Source organism: Stenella coeruleoalba, assembly GCF_951394435.1.
Source record: "Stenella coeruleoalba genome assembly, chromosome: 3".
In the NCBI taxonomy this organism is placed as follows: domain Eukaryota; kingdom Metazoa; phylum Chordata; class Mammalia; order Artiodactyla; family Delphinidae; genus Stenella; species Stenella coeruleoalba.
Window position 1 is genome coordinate 107,183,269 of NC_137148.1, and position 21,270 is coordinate 107,204,538.

At 39.0% G+C, this 21,270-nt stretch overlaps 1 protein-coding gene across 1 annotated transcript in view; it reads left to right on the top strand.

Annotated features, from left to right (window-relative positions):
• Positions 1-384: 384 nt before the first annotated feature.
• CHSY3 (chondroitin sulfate synthase 3) overlaps positions 385-21,270 on the top strand; it is a 277,410-nt gene continuing 256,524 nt past the window's right edge. The window contains exons 1-2 of the mRNA XM_079917417.1: positions 385-1,569; positions 4,840-5,123. Of these exons, the coding sequence (XP_079773543.1) occupies positions 768-1,569; positions 4,840-5,123 (1,086 nt within the window). The 5' untranslated portion in view covers positions 385-767. The remainder of the gene's footprint in view (positions 1,570-4,839; positions 5,124-21,270) is intronic.

The window sequence follows — 21,270 nt, forward strand, 5'->3', positions numbered from 1 at the left end:
ACGGGAAGGGAGTTGCGGGCGCTCGTCGGGGGCTCTGGGACCCGAGCTCCGCTGATGAGGTCAGTGGAGCCGACGCGCTGGGAGGAGGGCGGCGGAGCCCCCGGACGCGGGTGTTGCGAGGCTGGCGGAGGGGCGGGACGGGACGGGAAATGGGACGGAGAACTAGGACCGGGGGAGGAGAGACGAGGGGGCGTCGGCGCTGGAAGCCGGAGGCGGCCCGACAGGGATCGTTTCCTTCCGGAGAGGAGGCCGGCTCTGGACCTAGGCGCGGGCGGGGGGCGTCCGAGGGCGGGTGACCGGGAAATATCGCGGCCCGCGCTTCCCCCGGCTGGCAGCGGTGGTGCTCGTGGCTCCTCCTCCGGGCCAGTCCGGAGCTCGGCGGCGGGGGGAGCGAGGGCGGGGGCTCGGGAAGGAGGGAGGAGGGAGGGACCAGGCGCGCAAGTGACAGGGTGGCAGCCTAGGAGCGGACGCCTTGCCGCCGCCGCTCCACCTCCTCCTCCTGCAGCTCCTCTCGCTGCCGCCGCCGCCACCGCCGGGAGAAGTTTCACTCCCGACCCTCGCTCGGAGCGGGGAGCTCGGCCAGCAGCTGCAACGCGCCGCCGGCTAGGCGTCCGGAGCGCTCAGACCCGGAGGCGGCGTCAGAGCCTGGGCTGCGGGCGGCGGCCGGGGCTGGGGGCGTTGAGGCGTAGGAGGGGCGGGTGTGAAGCGGAAGACCCTTGCGCAGCGCCGCAGCCGCTCAGCCAGCGTCAGCGCCCGGGGCAGCCGCGATGGCCGTGCGCTCCCGCCGCCCGTGGATGAGCGTGGCATTGGGGCTGGTGCTGGGCTTCACTGCCGCGTCCTGGCTCATTGCCCCCAGAGTGGCCGAGCTGAGCGAGAGGAAGAGACGCGGTTCCAGCCTCTGTTCCTACTACGGCCGCTCGGCCGCTGGCGCCGGCGCGCAGCAGCCGCTCCCTCAGCCTTATGCCCGGCAGTGGCCGGAGCAGTCGCCGCCCCCAGCGCGCCAGGAGCTCCAGGGGCCGCAGCTGCCTGAAGCAGCGCCGGGGGTAACCAGTTTTCGCAGCAGCCCCTGGCAGCAGCCACCTCCACTGCAGCAGCAGCGGCGAGGACGCGAGCCCGAAGGCGCGACGGGGCTCCCCGGAGCCCCTGTGGCCGAAGGGGAACCTGAGGAGGAGGATAGAGGCGCGGCTGGGAAGCGGAGAGGCGGTCGGCCGGGGAGTAGCCACAACGGCAGCGGAGACGGGGGCGCCGCCGCCCAGAGCTCCCGACCTCGGGATTTCTTGTACGTGGGGGTGATGACCGCGCAGAAGTACCTGGGCAGCCGCGCGCTGGCAGTGCAACGGACCTGGGCGCGCTTTATCCCCGGCCGTGTGGAGTTCTTTTCCAGCCAGCAGCCCCCCAACGCTGGGCTTGGCCACCCCCCGCCACCCCTGCCTGTCATCGCGCTGCCTGGGGTGGACGACTCCTATCCTCCCCAGAAAAAGTCCTTCATGATGATCAAGTATATGCACGACCACTACCTGGACAAGTATGAGTGGTTCATGCGCGCCGACGACGATGTCTACATTAAAGGTGACCTCCCAGCCCCTGCTGTCCCGTCTCCCCGCCTCCTTTCTCTGCCAGGAAAGCCAGCCCCTATCCCTGGCCAGCCCCTCTCTGCTTTTCTGCCAGCACGTGCTCCGGGCTCCTGCCGCCCCGAGCCGGTCGCCCCCCACCCCCGCTCGCCTCCGCCCACCATTCTTAGTCCGCTCCTCCTCCTCTCCTGCGGTCTGGACCCTCCTCACACCTGCCCAGCTTTTTTCGCCTTCCTCACTCTTGCTGCTCTGGTTTCCGCCCATCTCTTGCTACTACTCTTTGCCGTGTAGGAAGGCGAGGAAAGGGACCTCGGGGTTAAGCCTTAGGCTGTTCGCATTTTACACTGCTCTGAAAGCCCCAGGTGGAGGTAGTTTCCCTAATCGGTCCAGAGGGGCGTGTCCTCGGTGGAGAAAGGGAGGGTGGAGGATGCAGGCGGGAGCCAGTTTGGAGATCGGTGATCTTGATTATCCCCCTATCCTTTTGTTTTTACTGGATCAAGCTTAGTTTTGGAACTGGTGAGATTGAGGAATCATCTTCGCTGTCCCACACCCTTCTCTGTGCGTTTCCTTTCCTTCTGCACCACCCGCCGCTCAGTGGGGGTCCTTGAGCATCCCAGCCGCTCCCGCGCACAGCTCCTTCCAGCCACCGCAGTGCAGCCTCAAGCAGTTCCTTACGCCCCCGGCAACAACTCAGTAAAACCCTGAGGGGATGGCTGTATTGACTGGAATTGGTGGTGGGGGAAAAGGGGACAGCGCCTGCGAATTATCCAGACCCTAGGAGCTCCAAGCTGTACTAGCACACACTAGGCTGGATACTTTCCAGTCCATCTTGGTGGTTGCGGCGTTAAGCAGGGGCTGGGAAGTCCTTCCCAAAACCACGCGCAGCCCCAGCACGAGAAAACTTTGTCCGTTTTAAAAGAGGCGCGGTCCTTCACCCTGCGTGTGAGTGGCTCTGGCCAGAGATTGCTAAACTGAGCAGAGGAATGTTCTTTAGAGCGGGAGGAAATCTTTACAGTCTTGCTCTTTGCGGAGAGGAACACAAGGGAAGTAGCTAGATTGTATTGAAGGAGGGCTCCCTCTGTGTGTGTTGGTGTGTGCGTGTGTTTTTTGGCGGCCTTGGGTCTTCTTTGCTGTGCGGGCTTTATCTAGTTGCGGCGAGCGGGGGCTACTCTTCATTGCGAGCGCAGGCTTCTCATTGCGGTGGCTTCTCTTGTTGCGGAGCCCGGGCTCTAGGCACGTGGGTTTCAGTAGTTGTAGCACTCCGGCTCAGCAGCTGTGGCGCAGGGGCCTAGTTGCTCCACCGCATGTGGGATCCTCCAGGACGGGGGACTCGAACCCGTGTCTCCTGCATTGGCTGGCGGATTCCTAACCACTGAGCCACCATGGAAGCCCCTCCCTCTGTTTCTTTCCACATTTCCTAGCTTCTTGGTCAAAGGGGGGCAGCCCTTACTTAGTTTACACCACTCTAATTGTAGCCTCATTGCTTTCTCCTGATTCAGGTAGTATCTTTTACATACTCAAGGAAAAACAAACAAATAAATAAGACCCCCCCCAAAAAAAACCTGTCACATTTTGGTAAGGACTGCGTGTATAGAGTTAATAACTAGAGATTTCTTGGGTTTGGGTTGAGAGGAGTGAAATCCTTAGAGATGGTTGGCAGAGAAGGTACTGATTATTAGATATGAAAATAATGAATTGGATAAGTTGATACAAACATTTAAAAAAGATTGCATTCCTGGTGATTGCAGTATCTTATAGGTAGGTATAAGTTATGTAGATATCTATAATTGATAGATCCACTATCTTATAGTCCCCATGTCTTCTGTGTGTCTTTAAAATCACAAAGGTTTTCTGGCAGAAGTTTGCCACACTTTGCAGACAATTTCCAAAATGCATTAACAGCATCCACTTCTGTCATATCTTTTAGTGCTTTGAAAGATTGTCCTTCAGAACATTGAAATGCCATATTCTTTCCATTTCTATTAAGAATTAAAGGCATTTTGTATTAAGAACCCAATAATAGTCAGCTGAAACTCACTAAATCCAAGGGGCATGGCATAGCATCAAGATAACGACTGCAGTTGCTGTGCTCATCAAAACTGATAGTAGAAATGCTGACTGGGAATGTAAAGAAGGTGACTACTTATTCCAGTATATTACTTGGTAGAGTACGAAATGCTTTGGAACTGTTTTAGCTACAGAACTTTATTTTAAAATTGTTTTTTCTGATGAACTTACAAACTATAAACCCAATTATATAAATTTTAACAAGTGTTAATTTTTTCCTAAAAGGGTACTTTCCAAAGTTCCAAAGTGTTATATTTCATGGCAAGTTTGATATTCTCTCTCTCTCTCTCTATGTATGTATGTATATACACACACATACATATGTGTATATACACACCTTTTGGGTTGTATATGACTTGAGTTTAGTTACGGACAAAACACTAAACTAAATCAATTATCAGGGTATCAGTGGTCTGCCAATCAGGGCTGAATATTAATATTTTATTTCTGAGAATTTTATCACTACTTCATACATGCTAAGAAACCTGTCTTTATTCTCCTTGTCATTATTTCACCTTTAAAAAAAATCTGATGGGCTTCCCTGGTGGCGCAGTGGTTGAGAGTCCGCCTGCCGATTCAGGGGACACGGGTTCGTGCCCCGGTCCAGGAAGATCCCACATGCTGTGGAGCGGCTGGGCCCATGAGCCATGGCTGTTGAGCCTGCGCGTCCAGAGCCTGTGCTCCACAAAGGGAGAGGCCACAACAGTGAGAGGCCCACATACCGCAAAAAAAAAAATCTGATGACTGTCATCAGACTTAAGGTTTTTCATTGACTAGAAGATTGATTAAATTTTATTATAATTTAACAAGAACGGAGTGTAGAGTTAATAACTAGAGATTTCTTGGGTTTGGGTTGAGAGGAGTGAAATCCTTAGAGATGGTTGGCAGAGGAAATATTGACAATTAGATATGAAAATAATGAATTGGGTAATTTGATACAAACATTTAAAAAAGAGGGCATTCCTGGTGAATGCAATATCTTATAGGTGGATAGATAGGTATATGTGATGAAAATTTTATTATAATTTAAAAATTAGTATTTTTAAAATAATGGAATATTCAAAGAGGTTTTTTTTCTTTTCAATTGTATAAGACTTGTGGGGAGTTTGTGCACAATACTGGAAGTTCTTTCCCTTGCTTGGTGTGTTATAAATGATTATGAAATTAGGAAAAGGAGTGATTGTTGCCTTTCTCTTTGTAGGTGATAAGTTGGAAGAGTTTCTTAGATCACTGAATAGCAGCAAGCCCCTCTACCTGGGCCAGACTGGCCTGGGGAATATTGAAGAACTTGGAAAGCTGGGGCTGGAGCCTGGGGAGAACTTCTGCATGGGAGGACCTGGAATGATCTTCAGTCGCGAGGTTCTCAGGAGGATGGTGCCACATATTGGTGAATGCCTCAGAGAAATGTACACGACTCACGAGGACGTGGAAGTAGGAAGATGTGTTCGACGTTTTGGTGGGACTCAGTGCGTCTGGTCTTATGAGGTAAGACTTGAGCTGTGATGAAAATGTTCTCATATTACAGGTGGGTGACAATTTACAGTCTAATTCTATTTATTCTCTCTGTATCTTTGTCTTTGCTTGAAAATGATAGCAACAGCCAGTGATGGACACAAGGGCGATTGTGGTAGATGCCTTTCTTATCAGAGCTGAGGCCTGTCCAAGGCTTTCTTATTAGCGTGACCCGTAACTTTAAGCAGCAGCTTATGTTTATAGTTACATCTCTGGAAGATGCTACTTTCGCTTTATTTGCTTTATTGGTGTTTATATACATGCGTATCCGTTTCCTGTCTCTAACAAGAGGATTAATTCTGTTCTCTTGGGCTGTAGCTTTTAGCATTTTGTCCTTTGTTTGTTGTTATTTTGGTTAGGTATATAATCGCATCTCTTTGTTTTCAAATAGTTAAACTCTGTAGTTTCTTGGAAGATTCTTATGTGGAAATTTAACATACATTTTTAAAGCATAGGAAAAATTAACTCATAATGTTGTATCACTTATAATAGACTTATTCACAAAACTTTAAAAGGCATGATTATGTGGAAAAACAGAAGTTCTGACGATGTTAAGTAACTGCTTAATATTATGACTGGTTCTCTAAAATTTTGTTTTGTGTCTGCCCTCATTCCATTTTCTCAACTGCACCCATTATTTAAATAATCTGTTATGAACTGTTGTTTTATTGTAGTAATTCGTTTTATGAAATAATCTGAGGTTTTTTCCCTTCACAAATTGGTTTTGAAATGAAAAGCATTGCGTTTAAAACAGTTTTCCTGAAAGTTAATCTTAGTAAAAGTTACTTAACACTTAAATAACGTATTGCAGTTTTCACTACAGTTTGGTTTTCAAGTGGTTGGAGTTAAATGCTTTCTCAGTATCAAAGAAACATTTTATGAAAACTTGTTCCCTGTGAAGTCATTATACCTCAAGATTACACAGTCCCATTCATTTTTCTTTTAGAAATGTAATCCCACTTTCCTTAATTTAGCTTTCTTTTTTATGCATCATAATATTTACACTACGGGGAAGTATTTCTTATATTTATTACAGAAAGTAAGTATTAATAGTAACTAGTTACTTGGCATATGTGCTATGCAAATTTAAAATTATTACATACCTTCTTCCTTTTATTGATAGAAACTAATTTTCTTTTATAAAACCAACTTACGTATACCTTTATAATAAAAATGTAGATAAGCACATTATAGTTTAAAAATAGGTAATTTAATAAACTCAATGAAAAAGATTTGTCTTTCCATTTAATATAAAACTAATTGGAAGGCAAAAAAATACTTCATATGGAAAACACAGTCAGTTGATATTTGCTTACATGAAAATATTACTTTTCAGACATTGTCTCTGTATGGATGAGTAAAAAAATCATATTTTAAATAATGATGGAAAATTATTTTATCTGATGCTTTATTGCCTTAACATCACATAGAAAGTTTTAACAAACCTTTTATGTCCCTCCATTCAAGTTTTCATTGATTCTGCTGTGAAGGTACAGTCCTCACATAGCAGCCTGCCCATTCCTGATCCAAGACAGTAAAATATGCTGAGGTGACCTACATGCTCAAGAATTGATTTAATATTTTATTTATAATATAGGCATTTGTTCTGGTTAAAGGGGAGTTAATAGTAGATCTGCACCCTCTCTGTTAGAATAAGTGGAATCTTAGATCTTTTCATTAATTGACGTGAAAGAAGAGACAAAGGGAACTCCAAGTCTTGTAGGATATAACTTTATGATCACCATGTTTACATTAACTTTTGTCAATACATTTGAATTTTAGACTGACAGTTGCCCATCACTAACTTCAGAATCTGTATGAAAAAAATAATTTCTCCATTTTTTCCTAGCATTAGAAAATGTTATCTTCTAAAGGGATACTGTTTCAGAATGTTGACTTTATATTTTGCTAAGCAATTACATAGAATTGACTTTATTTTGAGATTTCAATCTTTAAAGGAGCTATTTAAACAACATTTATTTTAGAGGTGGCATTGATTTAATCCTAACCCTCACCCTAACCCTAACCCTGACCCTGAGTCTTATTTAAAGGAATAATGGAAAATTTCTTTACCAAGGAATATATTAAATATTATCTGTTAATAAATTTAGTAAAGATAAGTATACAATTAAATTATATCTAAGCATTTTAACATTAGGGTGTGTTTTACATTTCTTGGACACTGAGTAGGTAGATTGGGGCACAGCCAAACTCGGGCTTTCCAGGTCGGGTTTTAGGTTACTTGAAATGTCCAACTATGCTACTGTTCACATTATATGGAAAAATTAATCTATTCCACTCTGGGTTGGCATTCACATAAAGGTGAAATTTCACATCTGGTCATAGAATAAACTATGAAACCCATCAGTAATTTTGTTTCCATATTTCTTTTATAAGAACCATCTACAACAGAATTTTCTTAAAATTTTGAATTTTCTTTGCTAAACTTTCCATAGCTTTTAGGATTTTGTTTGACTTTTCCTCCTAATAAAAGTTCTTGCAGAGTTAACAGCGCTGTTACAGAAACATGTTCACAATTTTTGAGTTTGAATAAATGAAGCATCATGATGGAATGTTATCTTTTAAAAATGATAAACAGGCTTGCAGGTCTTGTAGGAAAAGAATTGGACAAAAATATTACAATTATTGTATAGCGTGTAGCTATTCTTGTTTATGAATTACATTATTTGAAAATCTAGGAATCTTCTAGTATTCTTTACTGCTGAATTAAAGTCTGCTTTCTCTGTGTATATATACAATTAAGCATAATATTGGCAAGAGGGAGGAGAGGGAAGGAGGGAGAGAGAGAGAGAGAGACAGAGAGATAGAGGAACAGAGAGAGATAGAGAGAGGTATAAACTGAATTTGGGTTTGAGTCACCAGTCTACCACTCATTAGTTTCATTGTCTTTTTAAAATTACTTCTCTGAGCCTTGTTTAATTCAATTGAAAGCAGAGATTGTAATGGTGTCTGCCTCATAGATTTTGTAGAAGATTAAGTGAAACAGTGAAATGATCCTTGTAAAGTTCTACATAGTATCTGGCACGTAGTAAATTGTCAATAGGTGTTAGCTATTGTCGTAATACTGAATAGATCATGTATGATATTACATATAATATGGTTTCATCAATTTTATTCATTTACTAATTATTATTAATGAGTGATTCATCTATATCAAAAAGTCAGATGAAATAAAATTTTTTCCAATGAAGAATACAAGTGTAAGGTTTTTTTGGCAAAGAACAAGAAATGAGTATGTTTCAGTATTTTAGAACTATGAGGAATCCAATATTGGTAAAACATAAAGCATGGATGACTTTCAGACATGCACTACAAATATTTGCTTCAGTCTTTAAGTATCATATTAAATAACTGATCTTGAGGCTGTGGAAAACATTATTTAACAAGTGATTATTTAATATATGTATTGAAGGAATCTCAAACAGATCAGACTCTATCTACATTAAAAAAATTACTGTACGAATTTCTAGATTAGCCTCCTTTTCTGAATTTCATTGGAACTTTTGGTAGGAAAGGAAGTCAGTAGTATCTCATTCTGCAGTCAATTCACAAGACCACCCTGGAACTTGTCTCTCAAGGCAGCTGGAAACCCCTCCTGATGTTTCCCAGATGTTTCAGGAAGTGATATATATTAATAGCTTCGGTTCTTCCTCACGATAAGGTCCTGGTGGTCTGGGAAAATATGTCTTGCTTGTTGGCCCCTTGCTCTGTTTCTTCCTCTACCTACTTTTCCTTTCTTCTGTCATTAACGAGCAATAAAATACATTACAAATGCATTTTGATATGCATTGTTTCTCATCACGTTCTCAGTAAATTAAATGCTCATGACAGGCCAACCTTGATATTCCAAGACATGACACATAGGGCCCAGGAGTGACTTGACTTCTTCTGAAAAAAGAGGGCTTTGGTTGCTGATGGGTCTCAGACAGACTGGTTCTCTCTGTACCTGAGACCATTGGAGAGTCAGAATTGAGATCCTTCCTTCCCTACCTAGAGGTAGAAACATCTACTTTTCAAGGACATATGGCAGATGTTCATAATCATCAGACTTCGTGGGTTGCTGTTATACTCATTTATATCTTAATTGTATAAGTATAGAGGACTAACTGAAGCATGATCACGAAAAATTATTCTATGCTTTACACTCTGTGAGTGTTAGAATTTATTGGCACCTGCTGTTGGCCAAGTTCACATTTTTGGTTGAGCTCTATCTTGGCTACTGCTTTTCTAGTTATCTGAGCTACAATCTGGCAGCTTGGGAGGCTGCATATGGCTCTTAAATGTCGTTTGGCATGTGGGGTGTTTTAAGGTTTTCTTGATTTTGTTTTTTGATGCCATTAGCAGAGGCAGGCAGTCTTGAGTCCCTTCATGACCTATTGTTGTGCACCAGCCTCTTCTTGCACGTTTAGTTTAACTGCCTGGACCAGGTAGGCATAAGAGTGTTGATACTTTGAGTCAGATAATCCACACGTTGCAAATGTCATTAAAAGATTCTCTAGGAAATGAAGTAATTTTCTAGTGAGAATGAGATGTGTATTTTAAATAGTTTACAGAGAATTAAGTTTTTCAAACTTGGCTGTTTAGAGTTGTAAATCGTATAATACAGTTACACTTTCTTTGTTATAGGTATTTTTTAGTAAATTACTAGACTAGTGAGGAGTAGAAAGTTCTCACTGTTGAAAAATTATTTGTACAATTCATTTTCATTCTGTGTCTTAGCAGAATGGGAAGTTCCTTTTCTTTGGTTTTTGTTTTAATGAGATCACTTACATTAAAGCATTAAAATAATTTCAATGATTCTTCTTCTCCCTGTGAGGGAGTTTTGCATTTCATCCATCTAAGAGTCATTTTCAGAATAGTGTGTATTTATCTTTTTAATGTTAGCAGTTAAATGGAGCCAAAAAATATGTATCTTTATTTTGTCTAATTAAATGTTGTTCCAAAGCAAACAGAGTTCCATGTTGATGGAAATACTTCCCTGTGGCTTAAAAAATCATTTCTTATGACTAAACCGATTTTTAATAGATTTTTTAAAGAGTTAATTTCACACCAGAATGTCTTATGTCTAATCTTGGCCCCCTGAAGGCTGTAAACACCCTAGAAAATTCCATTATTTCACCAAAGGATATATTCTGGAAGTGTTTCCCAGGGCTTGTAATACCAGAGAACTATACCATAAAAAATGTAACTACATACAAATTCTTGGTAACATAACCATTAAGGTTAAAATATCTGTCCCATTCTTATAGGGCTGTCACACATCCTTCTTAGCTTCTTTCTGTTACTTATGAGCTTCCCTTTTCTGTAATGCTAATTTTACTGTATCATGAACATGGTTTATGCCGCTAAAGTATATTAATATCTATGAAAGAAGTATAAGTCTGGGATTTTTACCTAAAATTCAGTCCTTCAAAAATTCAGTCTTTTCTTGGTTCTAATTCAGTCATATTTAGTTTTTAACTTAACTAAAAGTAGTGAGCTTCTCACACCTACTCTTCCCACCCCCATTCCACTTGTCAGATGAAATCATCCCGCATTGATTTTATGAAATCTCTTTTCTGCCACACTGCTTCCTTCATTGTACAAAATAAAATTGCATTGTGAGTTGAAGGACAAACTTGGTACAGTTTCTCCATGTTTTGTAGTCTTAGCTAGTCTGTTTTCATTGTTAACTAATACCTTACCACCTGAATTCTGACAATGTGTGTTTTCCAACAGTTGTGAAAAATGCAAAGTTTGGAAGATGCTTCCACGCAATTTGGAATGAGTTCCATGATAACATAAACACTCATATTAGTTAAAAACTTTGAATACTCTTCCTCCTTAATTGATCAAAAGTATTCTAATTTCCTGAAAAAATTTCTAGTCAGTTTTCTACTTCCACTTCCTTTGTCTTGGTTTCCAAAAAGCTATGTGAGAAACATTCATTTCAATCTCTTTTCCAGCTAGTGAATTAATGAATTAGTGCTCAACATACAAAAAAATGTAATCTATCATATAACTATACTGCATTTTACTTTGACTATAGCATGTTACTTCTTTTGCACAAAATATATTAAAAGTAACTTTTAATAAGGTGTTTAAGCTAAACATAAACTTCATTTAAATAAAATCAGTGTCTTGAATCATATGAGTCATTATTTGATATTATTGAGCAATAGGAAAACATGTAAACTGAAAAATTGAGGGGCTGCAGTTCCTCAGAATTCTCATGCTCTTTTCATTTACTGTCCTGTTAAACAATACTCTCGTTAAGGCTTGACCACAAATAAATCAGTTTGAGTCATGACATACGTTTAATGTTAGCCTGTCTTGCAAAGGCGTTGGACATTTATAGTATAAAAAGCATGTTACAAGTTTCTAAATTAACTGAATGAAAATAATATATTTATTTAAGAAATTCAACCGGCATTGTTTTGGGAACTAATGAATGAAATGGATTTCTTAATATTCTGAGATTTTAAAATCTTCACTCACCATTTATAATTTTGAAAGCTGTATCCCTCATTCTTCACAGTCAGTGCTAGTTGAACTCTTCATTATCCCTTTCTGTTTCATTCATTTTTATTGTAGAGCGTATTTATTTATAGAGTAGATGGTTTAAAGAAATATACAGATTAATAAAAGTAACATACAATAAAATAAAATTAAAATGTGAAGAAATAAGGGAAAAAGGAAGACATATATAGAAAAATAAGAAAAAAAAAAGGAAAAATACATGTTGAGTTCCTTTTTTCCTGGCCTTAAAGAGAACCCTAGCTTGACTTGATACTAAGACCTGGGAGAAATCTTCCCCATGGAGCAGACAGGGGTTCTGAGGGATCACATACTCAGCACCACTTCTTTGATAAGTAGAATAGTATGATTTGCTTGGCTGTTTCTAATAAATTCCCTCAATATAAACCAAGACTGTAATGCACAAGGGCAGTTCTTCAGGAGGAATTCTACTTAGAGACAGTGCAATTATGGTCAGGTACACCATTGTTGGATAACTTCCGTGACTGTATTTTAAAATTCAGAATACTTTTCAGAGAGCCGTCTATGGGTATTACTTCTCGGGCAAATGTTTTGTATTAGGTTGGCCAACAGGAAATTTGAATTATGCATATTCTCTGGTGAAAACCCAGAGTGTAGCCATTGTGTCCTTGATTAAGGGAAGATCTGTGGTTGTGCTTTCCTCAGCAAGATCATGGACCAGATGGTGACCCCACCTGAGGAGCCGTGAGTCAGGCCCAAGAGAATTCCTAATAACTCGGCCTTGAGTTATCAGTGTGGTTACCTAGCTTTTGAGCTAATTATTAGAAGTGTCTTTTTTTTTGCAGTACACGGGCCTCTCACTGTTGTGGCCTCTCCCGTTGCGGAGCACAGGCTCCGGACGTGCAGGCTCAGCGGCCATGGCTCACGGGCCCAGCCGCCCCGCGGCATGTGGGATCTTCCCGGACCGGGGCACGATCCCGTGTCCCCTGCATCGGTAGGTGGACTCTCAACCACTGCGCCACCAGGGAAGCCCTAGAAGTGTCTTTTTTCATAAATTTAATAATTATACTTCTATCAGTTATATAAATAATTATATATTTATTAAATTTACTATATAATTTAATTTTAATGTAAATTTTTGCATGCACAGATTAAAATATTTAAAGATCATCATTTTAATGATGAAACAATGTTTTAATTTAATAGTCTATTATACAAAAATAAATTTTAAATGAAATAAGATTATTTAATATTCATGATGAGTATCTTAAAATGTGAAAAAAAATATAGGGTGAAAATAAATTTAAGTATTCTGCTTTAGAATTCAGTCATCTCACATCTTAAAAGCCAGTTGATTTCATTTGCTCAAAAACATTTATTGAGCACGTTCTATAAGCAGTGGACACACAGACCTTCCTTTTCCTCATGGAGCCCCCAGGGAGGAGAACTCAGGCTTCTAACCAATCTCTGCTTTCACATCTGATACAGAGTTGGGTTTCCCATCTCTGTCATCCTTCTCAATCTTTTTCCTTCTAAGTCATGAAAGCTCCAGTTGGGTCCAACATTGGTACCTGTCTTGGAACTAGGATCAAATGATTCTTATTTTAATTTTCTTAAGTGAGCATCTTCCTCTCATTTGTATTACTGTCTCCTGAAGAGGAGAAAACCAAAGACGTGTTTAGTAATTTTATGGCATATTAATATATTTTGTGCCTGTTATATAGCACAGAACACCAGGATTTTGTTTTTTAATTAAGTCTGGCACGATACTACCTGGCTTCAAATCCCAGCTCTGCCATTCACTAGCTGAATGGCCTTAGTCAAGTTACTTAACTTCTCAGTGCCTTAGTTTCCTTATCTGTCGAATGGATATAACAACAGTACTTACCTCACAACACTGTTGTGAAGATTAAATGAGTTAATGTATATAGCAGCACTCAGAATAATACCCGGCAGTGTTAAGCATTCTGTAACTGTTAGCTATTTTTGCAGAAGCAGAATGGCATAAAATAATGCCAACTTTACAGAGCCATTGCGAGGAATAAAAAGGTCAATGTATTAGAAGGCCTTAGAATAATGCTTGATATGTACTAATTCCTATATAACTGTTAACTATTATTAATATTTTCCAATTTACAATGTTCATATTCTTTTTTTCCTCTCATGGGAAAGAAATAATGTTGACTGGAAAGCGTTTATTGCAACTGTCTTCTGAAAGCTGGGCTTTGCTGTAGTAAGGAGGGTGCTGATTCAGTGGTTCTCTGCCCTGACTGCGCAATGGAGTCCCCTGGGGGACTTTGAAAAAATTCTGGTGATGGAACCCATCCCTGACTCATTATATCAGAGTCTTTTACAGGTGAGGCCTGTAGCATGGGTAGTGTTAAAAACTTCCCAGGTGATTCTAATGTGGCTCTAGGGTTTAGACCTTTGTATAAATTATTTTTTATTAATTTTGTTTTCAAATATCCAAGCCATTCTTAACTATTCCATAAATGTTATATTTTCCTTTTGGGAAAAATTATAGGAAAGGAATCAGCACTTCTGCATTTCTTTCTATGTCTATTACTCGTCTGTTCCAGAGAGTTAGTCACTGGATTTAAAGACAATGAATATAAAGCCATCACTCACAATTGTATGTTTCCTCATGGTCTGATTTTCATGGTTCATATATATTACTTTTTTGTTTTAGAAAAATACAAGATTGATTTTAAAACATATTTAGAAAAAAATACATTGTTTATTCATGAAAGGCTTAAGGTGTTACTGATGGTTTTATTTATTACATTTGAATAACTATATAGTAATAGAGCTCTTAAAGTATAGGTGGAATGTTTTCATTGACTTGTTTGCTTTAACAATGACTTTTTGAATTGGAGCTCAAAAGGAAAAAAGGTATCAGTGATCCATTTCATTGAGTACAGAAACCAAAACTTACTTAAAAACTTAAATGAATAACTTTGATTTCAGCCAGTTATTCTCAGATATTTCCTTGTCCACTGCTATAGCTGACTGCTATAATGGAGGGAAGTATAAGATACACAGGAATGTAAGGGAAGAAGTTCCCAAGGAGAACAGGAAAATGCAGTGCTTCCTCCAAACTAGAAGTAATGCACAGGGACATTGCCAGGTGAGTGGGGATACATGGGAAGGCAAAGGTGGAAGAATAGCATGATAGCAAATAGTGTGTTTGATTCAAGCATATCTGGTGGCAGGAGACATGAGGCTCAAAAGCTGTTGGTAGATCTTGATTGTGAAATGCCCTGTATGTCATCCTCAAAGGTTTAGAGTATACCTTGTAGATCAGTGATTCTTAGAATTAGTGGGGGTGATGTAATTGGTTTAGATCCACTTATTATGGAGCCCATGAATAGTATGTTAAAAATCTTTCTGGGTGATTCTAATGAGCAGTCAGAGTGAAAAATCTGTTCCATAATTTGGAGCTTTGAAGAATACTTCATAGGTAACCATGATCAGATTACCGTTCAGTGGCTGGAGCATGGAAGGATGGATTAGATGAATGGAAGGATGGATTATCTCTTGTGCCTAGAGATAGTGACACAAGACAGTTAGGAGGCTGTTGCCCCAGACCAAATGAGAGATGAGTCTTGATCAAAGAGTCAAAGTGGAAGTGGAGGTGAGGAGAAGGAATTGAGAGGTAATGAGGAGAGAGAATTGACCAAAGTAGGTGATTGGTGAGATGTAAGGGTGGAATGGGGGAAAGTTTAAGGTGACTCCTAGGTTTTGGACTCAGGTGATGGTATTATAATATTCCTAGCAATAGGGAGTAATGGAAGAAGAGTAGTTTTCGGTGATTGGTGTATTTGAGGCATGAGCAGAGAAGAAGTGACTTCTATTTTAGGTACATTGAGTCTCGCTCATCATTCATTTATTCAGCAAATACTTACTGAGCACCTGATACTCCAGGCACTTTTCTAGGCGCAGGAGTTAGAGCAGTCAAAAAGAAAGAACAAATAGACAAAAGTCCTTGCCTTATTTTCTAGAGGGGAAAGACAGTCAATAAGCAGGGGAGGGGCTAAGGGATGCAGGATGATGGGTGTGCAGTTTTAAATAGGATTGTTTGGTGGGCCTCACTGAGATGATATTTGAGCCATGCAGATATCTGAGGGAGAAGCCTTCCAGCCAAAAACAGTAGGTGGACAAGTCCCCAGGGAAATGTATTTGGCAGGTCAAGAACTAGCCAGAAGGCAAGAGAAACTAGAGTTGAGAAGGTGCTGGGAGAGTAGTAAAATGTGAGATCAGAGAGGAAAAGGGGTGAGAGATGATGGGTCAGGTATCATACATGGCTTTGTAGCCCTTTGTAAATATTTGAAAAGTGAGGCCCACATAGCTTGAACAACTTTCCCAGATTATATAGGCAGGAGTATTGCTCTGTTGTATTATCAGACTGCATGTTGATTATATACATACCAATTATGTGTATTATATCATATTTAGTATAAATGTATATCTGTATATATAAAACATTTCTTAATGTATGAGCTTGTGAAGACATTTAATGGGGAGTCACAGGGGTGCTTTATTACTAAAAGACCAGTAAGTGGATAATGAGCATAAAGCATAATAAATGTTAAGTTATGAATTTGGACTTCCATTTATTGTGTGATTTACCAGATCTTTTACGCAATATTTTATGTCATTGTGTAGATTTTTTTTTTTTTTTTTTTTTTTTTTTTTTTTGTTTTTGCTGTACGCGGGCCTCTCACTGTTGTGGCCTCTCCCGTTGTGGAGCACAGGCTCCGGACGCGCAGGCTCAGCGGCCATGGCTCACGGGCCCAGCTGCTCCGCGGCATGTGGGATCTTCCCGAACCGGGGCACGAACCCGTGTCCCCTGCATCGGCAGGCGGACTCTCAACCACTGCGCCACCGGGGAAGCCCCATTGTGTAGATTTTTGCAATAAGACTGCAAAACAAATTTTGGGTCATTAAAGCATATGGCATGGAACTTTATCGTATAGTATTATTTGGCAGTGGAACAAGTTCTTTTCCTTGAAAATTTAAGATAGCAGTTTATTGCATATTTACATGACATCATTTGTTATACCTGGAGGTTATTCTTATAGAATCATTTTATAACACTTCTATCTGAAATGGCTTTAGATCAATGTTCCACATCTCTTAGGATACGTCTTCCTTTGTCAAACTGGAGTTTCAGATTTATGAACATATAATTCTGTTTTGTGTCTCAATTAATTGCACTGTAGGTGCTTCTGCTACAAGTAGATTTATAGCAGGATAATTTTAGATTAATTACATAGCATATAAATCCATCATCCCCATATAACTGCTTACATTAAGATTCATGTGTTTACCTTATGGTTGTTTAAAATTCTGCATTTCTCTTATTTAACCTATATCTTGTCTTGGTTTCCCTTTTTTAAATTAAATATTCTTAAAGATCTATGAAGTTGTGGTCAAATTACAGAAAGAACATCTCCTAACTTTGGAAAGTCTGTATAGAGACCCACCACAGTCAAATAATCTTTGTTAATCAGTATTTGTTCTTCTGACAATATATTTTATAGTAGTGTTTGTAAATGTTTATTTTCATTGGTTGTAAGTGTGTAACTGATGATTACTTTTGCTAGTATACACATTTGTTACACATGCATTACCATATTTATATATTCAGTCGAGTAAATTCTACATATGGATTGTCTAACAGTCAATTGTAAAAATAATTTCAAGTCCATTATAATTGACTTGTTTTTTCATTTAAAGAGCATTTAACAGTATACCATAAATTAATTTTTCGAAACCTAAGCAATATAATGAATGGCATTGTATTAATTGAAACACATAATCATTATAATATAATTATGATAGTTCTATAATAAAACAAAATTCTTGAATCAGACCCTATAAATGTAGGCATTTTCGATGAGGTCCTGTAAGTCCATAATTTAAATAAATTTTATTTTTCTGTCCTTTTTTCTACCTAACTTCTAATTTTCTTAATCTTAACTAAATTTTAATTTTCTATCCTTTATTTCCCTAATATTTCTTTGTTTTCTAGAGTTCATAGTATTCAGATGGTATTATCAGATTTTATTCCACCTCAGTCCATTTTTAGATTGATTCCTTATCTTACAAAATACAACCACAATGACCTAATATTCTGGACACATTATGAAGCTTCATTACACTTTTCTTGTAAAACTGAATTGCTAGATTAAGAGAGAAAATATGACATCTTATTTCCGTTTTGACACTTTTAACGAAGTGTCACATGAAGTAGGTTTAGTGTTCATAGATGTGAATAGAAACCTAGCAAACACTCTCAAAATAGTCAAGGCTTAAAAAACTTAAATCTCATTTGAATTAGACCAAAGTTCCATTTGGTCAAATACATCATTTTGAAGAATTGCTTGAAACAGTTGATAATAAGTGTAATTGATTTTACCAAATTTGGCAAGACAGTTGTAAAATGTGTCTGAAAATACTGGAAGATCTGTTCCATTGCTTTCCAGGTGTTACTGTATAGCAGTTATCAGTTTTGTGTAAAGTCTGTAAGTAATAATACTGACAATTCCTGCTTATGTAAAACATTTGTGCTTTTATTTTTTAAAGAGCCCCTGCTTTCATCTTATTCTTTGTCCAAAGGTAGATTTGTGATTGAAAACACTATGTGAAAAAAATATTTTTGGGGATTTGAGTGATGAATTCCTTTTTTGGTTTCTGTTTCACCATCCTAGTTTTAAATTTCAGTTTATATGCATGTGTTGATGGGAAGTTTAACACAGCCATCCTCCACAATTCCTGGGTAAGTTGAATCAAGAGTGACATTAGTGGCATATGATTCTTATGGCCAATTTATATACACTTATAGTCACAGATTTTAGAGTATTAGAAAATTGTGAATACATTTTTTGTTAGCATATTTGCCATGTTATTTTTTTTCTGTAGAATAGAACTACTAATGTGGCTTGACCAAATTAATCTAGATCTGGATTGAATAGATTTTCTCTTATTTTAAAAATTGGTTGGTAGTGCTGGCATCATTTTATACAGCTGTTTTGATCAGATTGTTTCTTAATGCTATACCTAACTACTGAAGTAAATTTGGATGTGTCCCTGGATCATTTTAATAATTAAGGTATATAGCTTGTGGAGAAAATGGAAGCTGAAACAAGAACTTATCGTAGTATAAAAAGCAAATGCTGATCTGAAGCCTGATGTGGTTTTATTAATTTCTACTCCATCTCGTTATGAATAAATATGCTAGGAAATGTCTGAAATGTTTAGTATTTTATGATGTTTATGATAAACAATCTAAGCTTTTAAACTTTTCTGGGTATATAATATAATCAAATTAAGCATCAAATTGATTTATATTTATATATAGCTGTAAAACAATTGATCATTAGTTACGTAGCAAGCACTGTACTGGGCTGTAAGGGAGAATGAGTGAGATGAAATTTCCTTTGTCTTATGCTAGAAGTGGACAACAGGCTCAGAGCAGTTTAGTAACTTGCCCAAGGTCACACAGCTAGAGAGCTGTCGGAGTTTAGCTTCAAACTCTGGTTTATTTGATTCCAAAGACTGTATTTTTTTTTGAAATGTTACATTCACCTTCTGCCTGAGGTTTCATTTTTATTTTAAATCTGTGTTGTCAGATTGGAATTGACAAGTTCAAATATATTCAATATAAAGAAATTGGAAAGAAAAGAGGTAGGCTACAAAGATCAGACAGTAAAGATCCAGAATGGAGAGGTGCTGCCTTTAGTTTTAGCATTCTCTCCACTAGACATGCTTCCCTGTTAGAGATAGAGTCTCTTAATCTTTCTGGAAGAGATCTGTGAAGAGTAAATTAAAGGGACCAAAATTATTAGAGTTCTTCTAGTCCTTAGCATTTATGTTTACAAGAAAAATATCTAACATTAAAGTTTTCGTTTTCAATAGAAACAGAATATCGTATATTTTACTCTACCTCAGGGCAAGATTAAAAATGTAGGCTGTCAGTTTTATTTAAATTGTTTTCTAGCTATACTATTTAGAAACGAAGTACACATGGGTGTATATATCACACTAGAATTTCCATTATTGGGATATATTCTGAGAGCTCATTTTATCTTAAGAATATTTCTTGTTCTGATAATTAGTTTATGTTAGAATGAAGATTTCTCATTTACTTCTCAGAAAAACACACACATAGAGGTAATTTCTCAGAAATAGTGAAATACATTTTTTCAAAAAGAGCTAAAACTTTGTAGAAATGCTTACTGTTTCAGAGATTTTTAATGTGAGTGTTTCATAGTTATTAATTTCTAGGAGTGACTTTTACATGGACTTACATTGTTAATAAAATCCTCCTGAAAATCCCTACAGGTAAATGGGGTTATTACCATACTTACTAGAATTATCACAGTAAGTGGGCTTGCGTTGAGTGCCAGCCGTATGCTTAGTTTTAGACAGAATATGAAAATAAAGGTGGTGCTTCAGATAACAGCTTTAGAAAGATACAGCTACTTCTTGAGTTTAAACAAAATGTAAAGTTATACAGTAGAAATATCAGGATATTAGATCATGTCAGAATGAGTGTATCTGAAGCACTTACCAAGTATAAGATTCCACGTATTGTTCTTCCCATGCAGAGTTTAGAGTGTAGTGGGAAAAGAAAGAGCGAAATGAGAATGTTAATAGTGTGGAAGTGAGCATGGAATTGATGAGTTGTACATAGACAAGCACTGTAAATGTTTAAAAGGAGCATCGTTGGGGGCTATAAAGTCTAGGCAGGAAGGCTTCATGGAGAAGTTGACCTTAACTTTAAAGACTAGGTAGGTCAGTTCTCCAGGCATAGAGAAGGGTTGAGCCAAGATGGGCTGTGCATTATACCCTGAGGGCATGGTGTGGGCAGGCTGGCCTCCCCTAGGTCAAAACTGTAGAAGAGGGGGTCACAGCACAAAAGAAGAAACAGAGATTTTGACTGTGTCGGTGTCTACCTAAGAGCCGAACTGTTGCCAGAAAGACTACAGACAAGAGATGACAGATGGACCCTGAAAAGTATGAATGACTGTCCTCTTTTACCGCTGGGTATAGAGGATCTCTTCTGGCCTCTCTGTTAGAGTAAGGTCTTGGAATTCTGGAAACCCTTATGCCACTAGGTTAACTTAATGTACTCTGAAAACAGCTTTATTCAAATTCCTGTGCAATGTGCCTCAGTCTTTCCAATCCAGTTCATTTTGAAATGCCTCTATCTGAGCCTCCATGATATTATTAAAACCTGCCTGTAATGCTATTTTTAGGTTCATATATCATGCTAACTGAAAAAAAAAATTTTTTTTTCATTTTGACTAATCCACTGAAAATAGCTTCTGATTGTGCAACTTTGCAAATAATTTAAAACATGTATATTTGTGAGGAGTATATCTAGCCTGAAATTGTGGCTATATTCTTACTTATTAATGTTGTTCTACAACTATTTGTGGGCAAACTGACTTCTTAGTCTTGCTTTGTGGGTATCAACTGATTGGCAGGGCTGATTTCTTCCAGCCTAGCTGTAAATGAGGCCTTTTAAAAAAAGATACTCATTAATTGTTGTCTCAGATTTTAATTAAGGAAATCATTAAGTGCTTAATAAATTGTACCTGGGCTCATAATATTT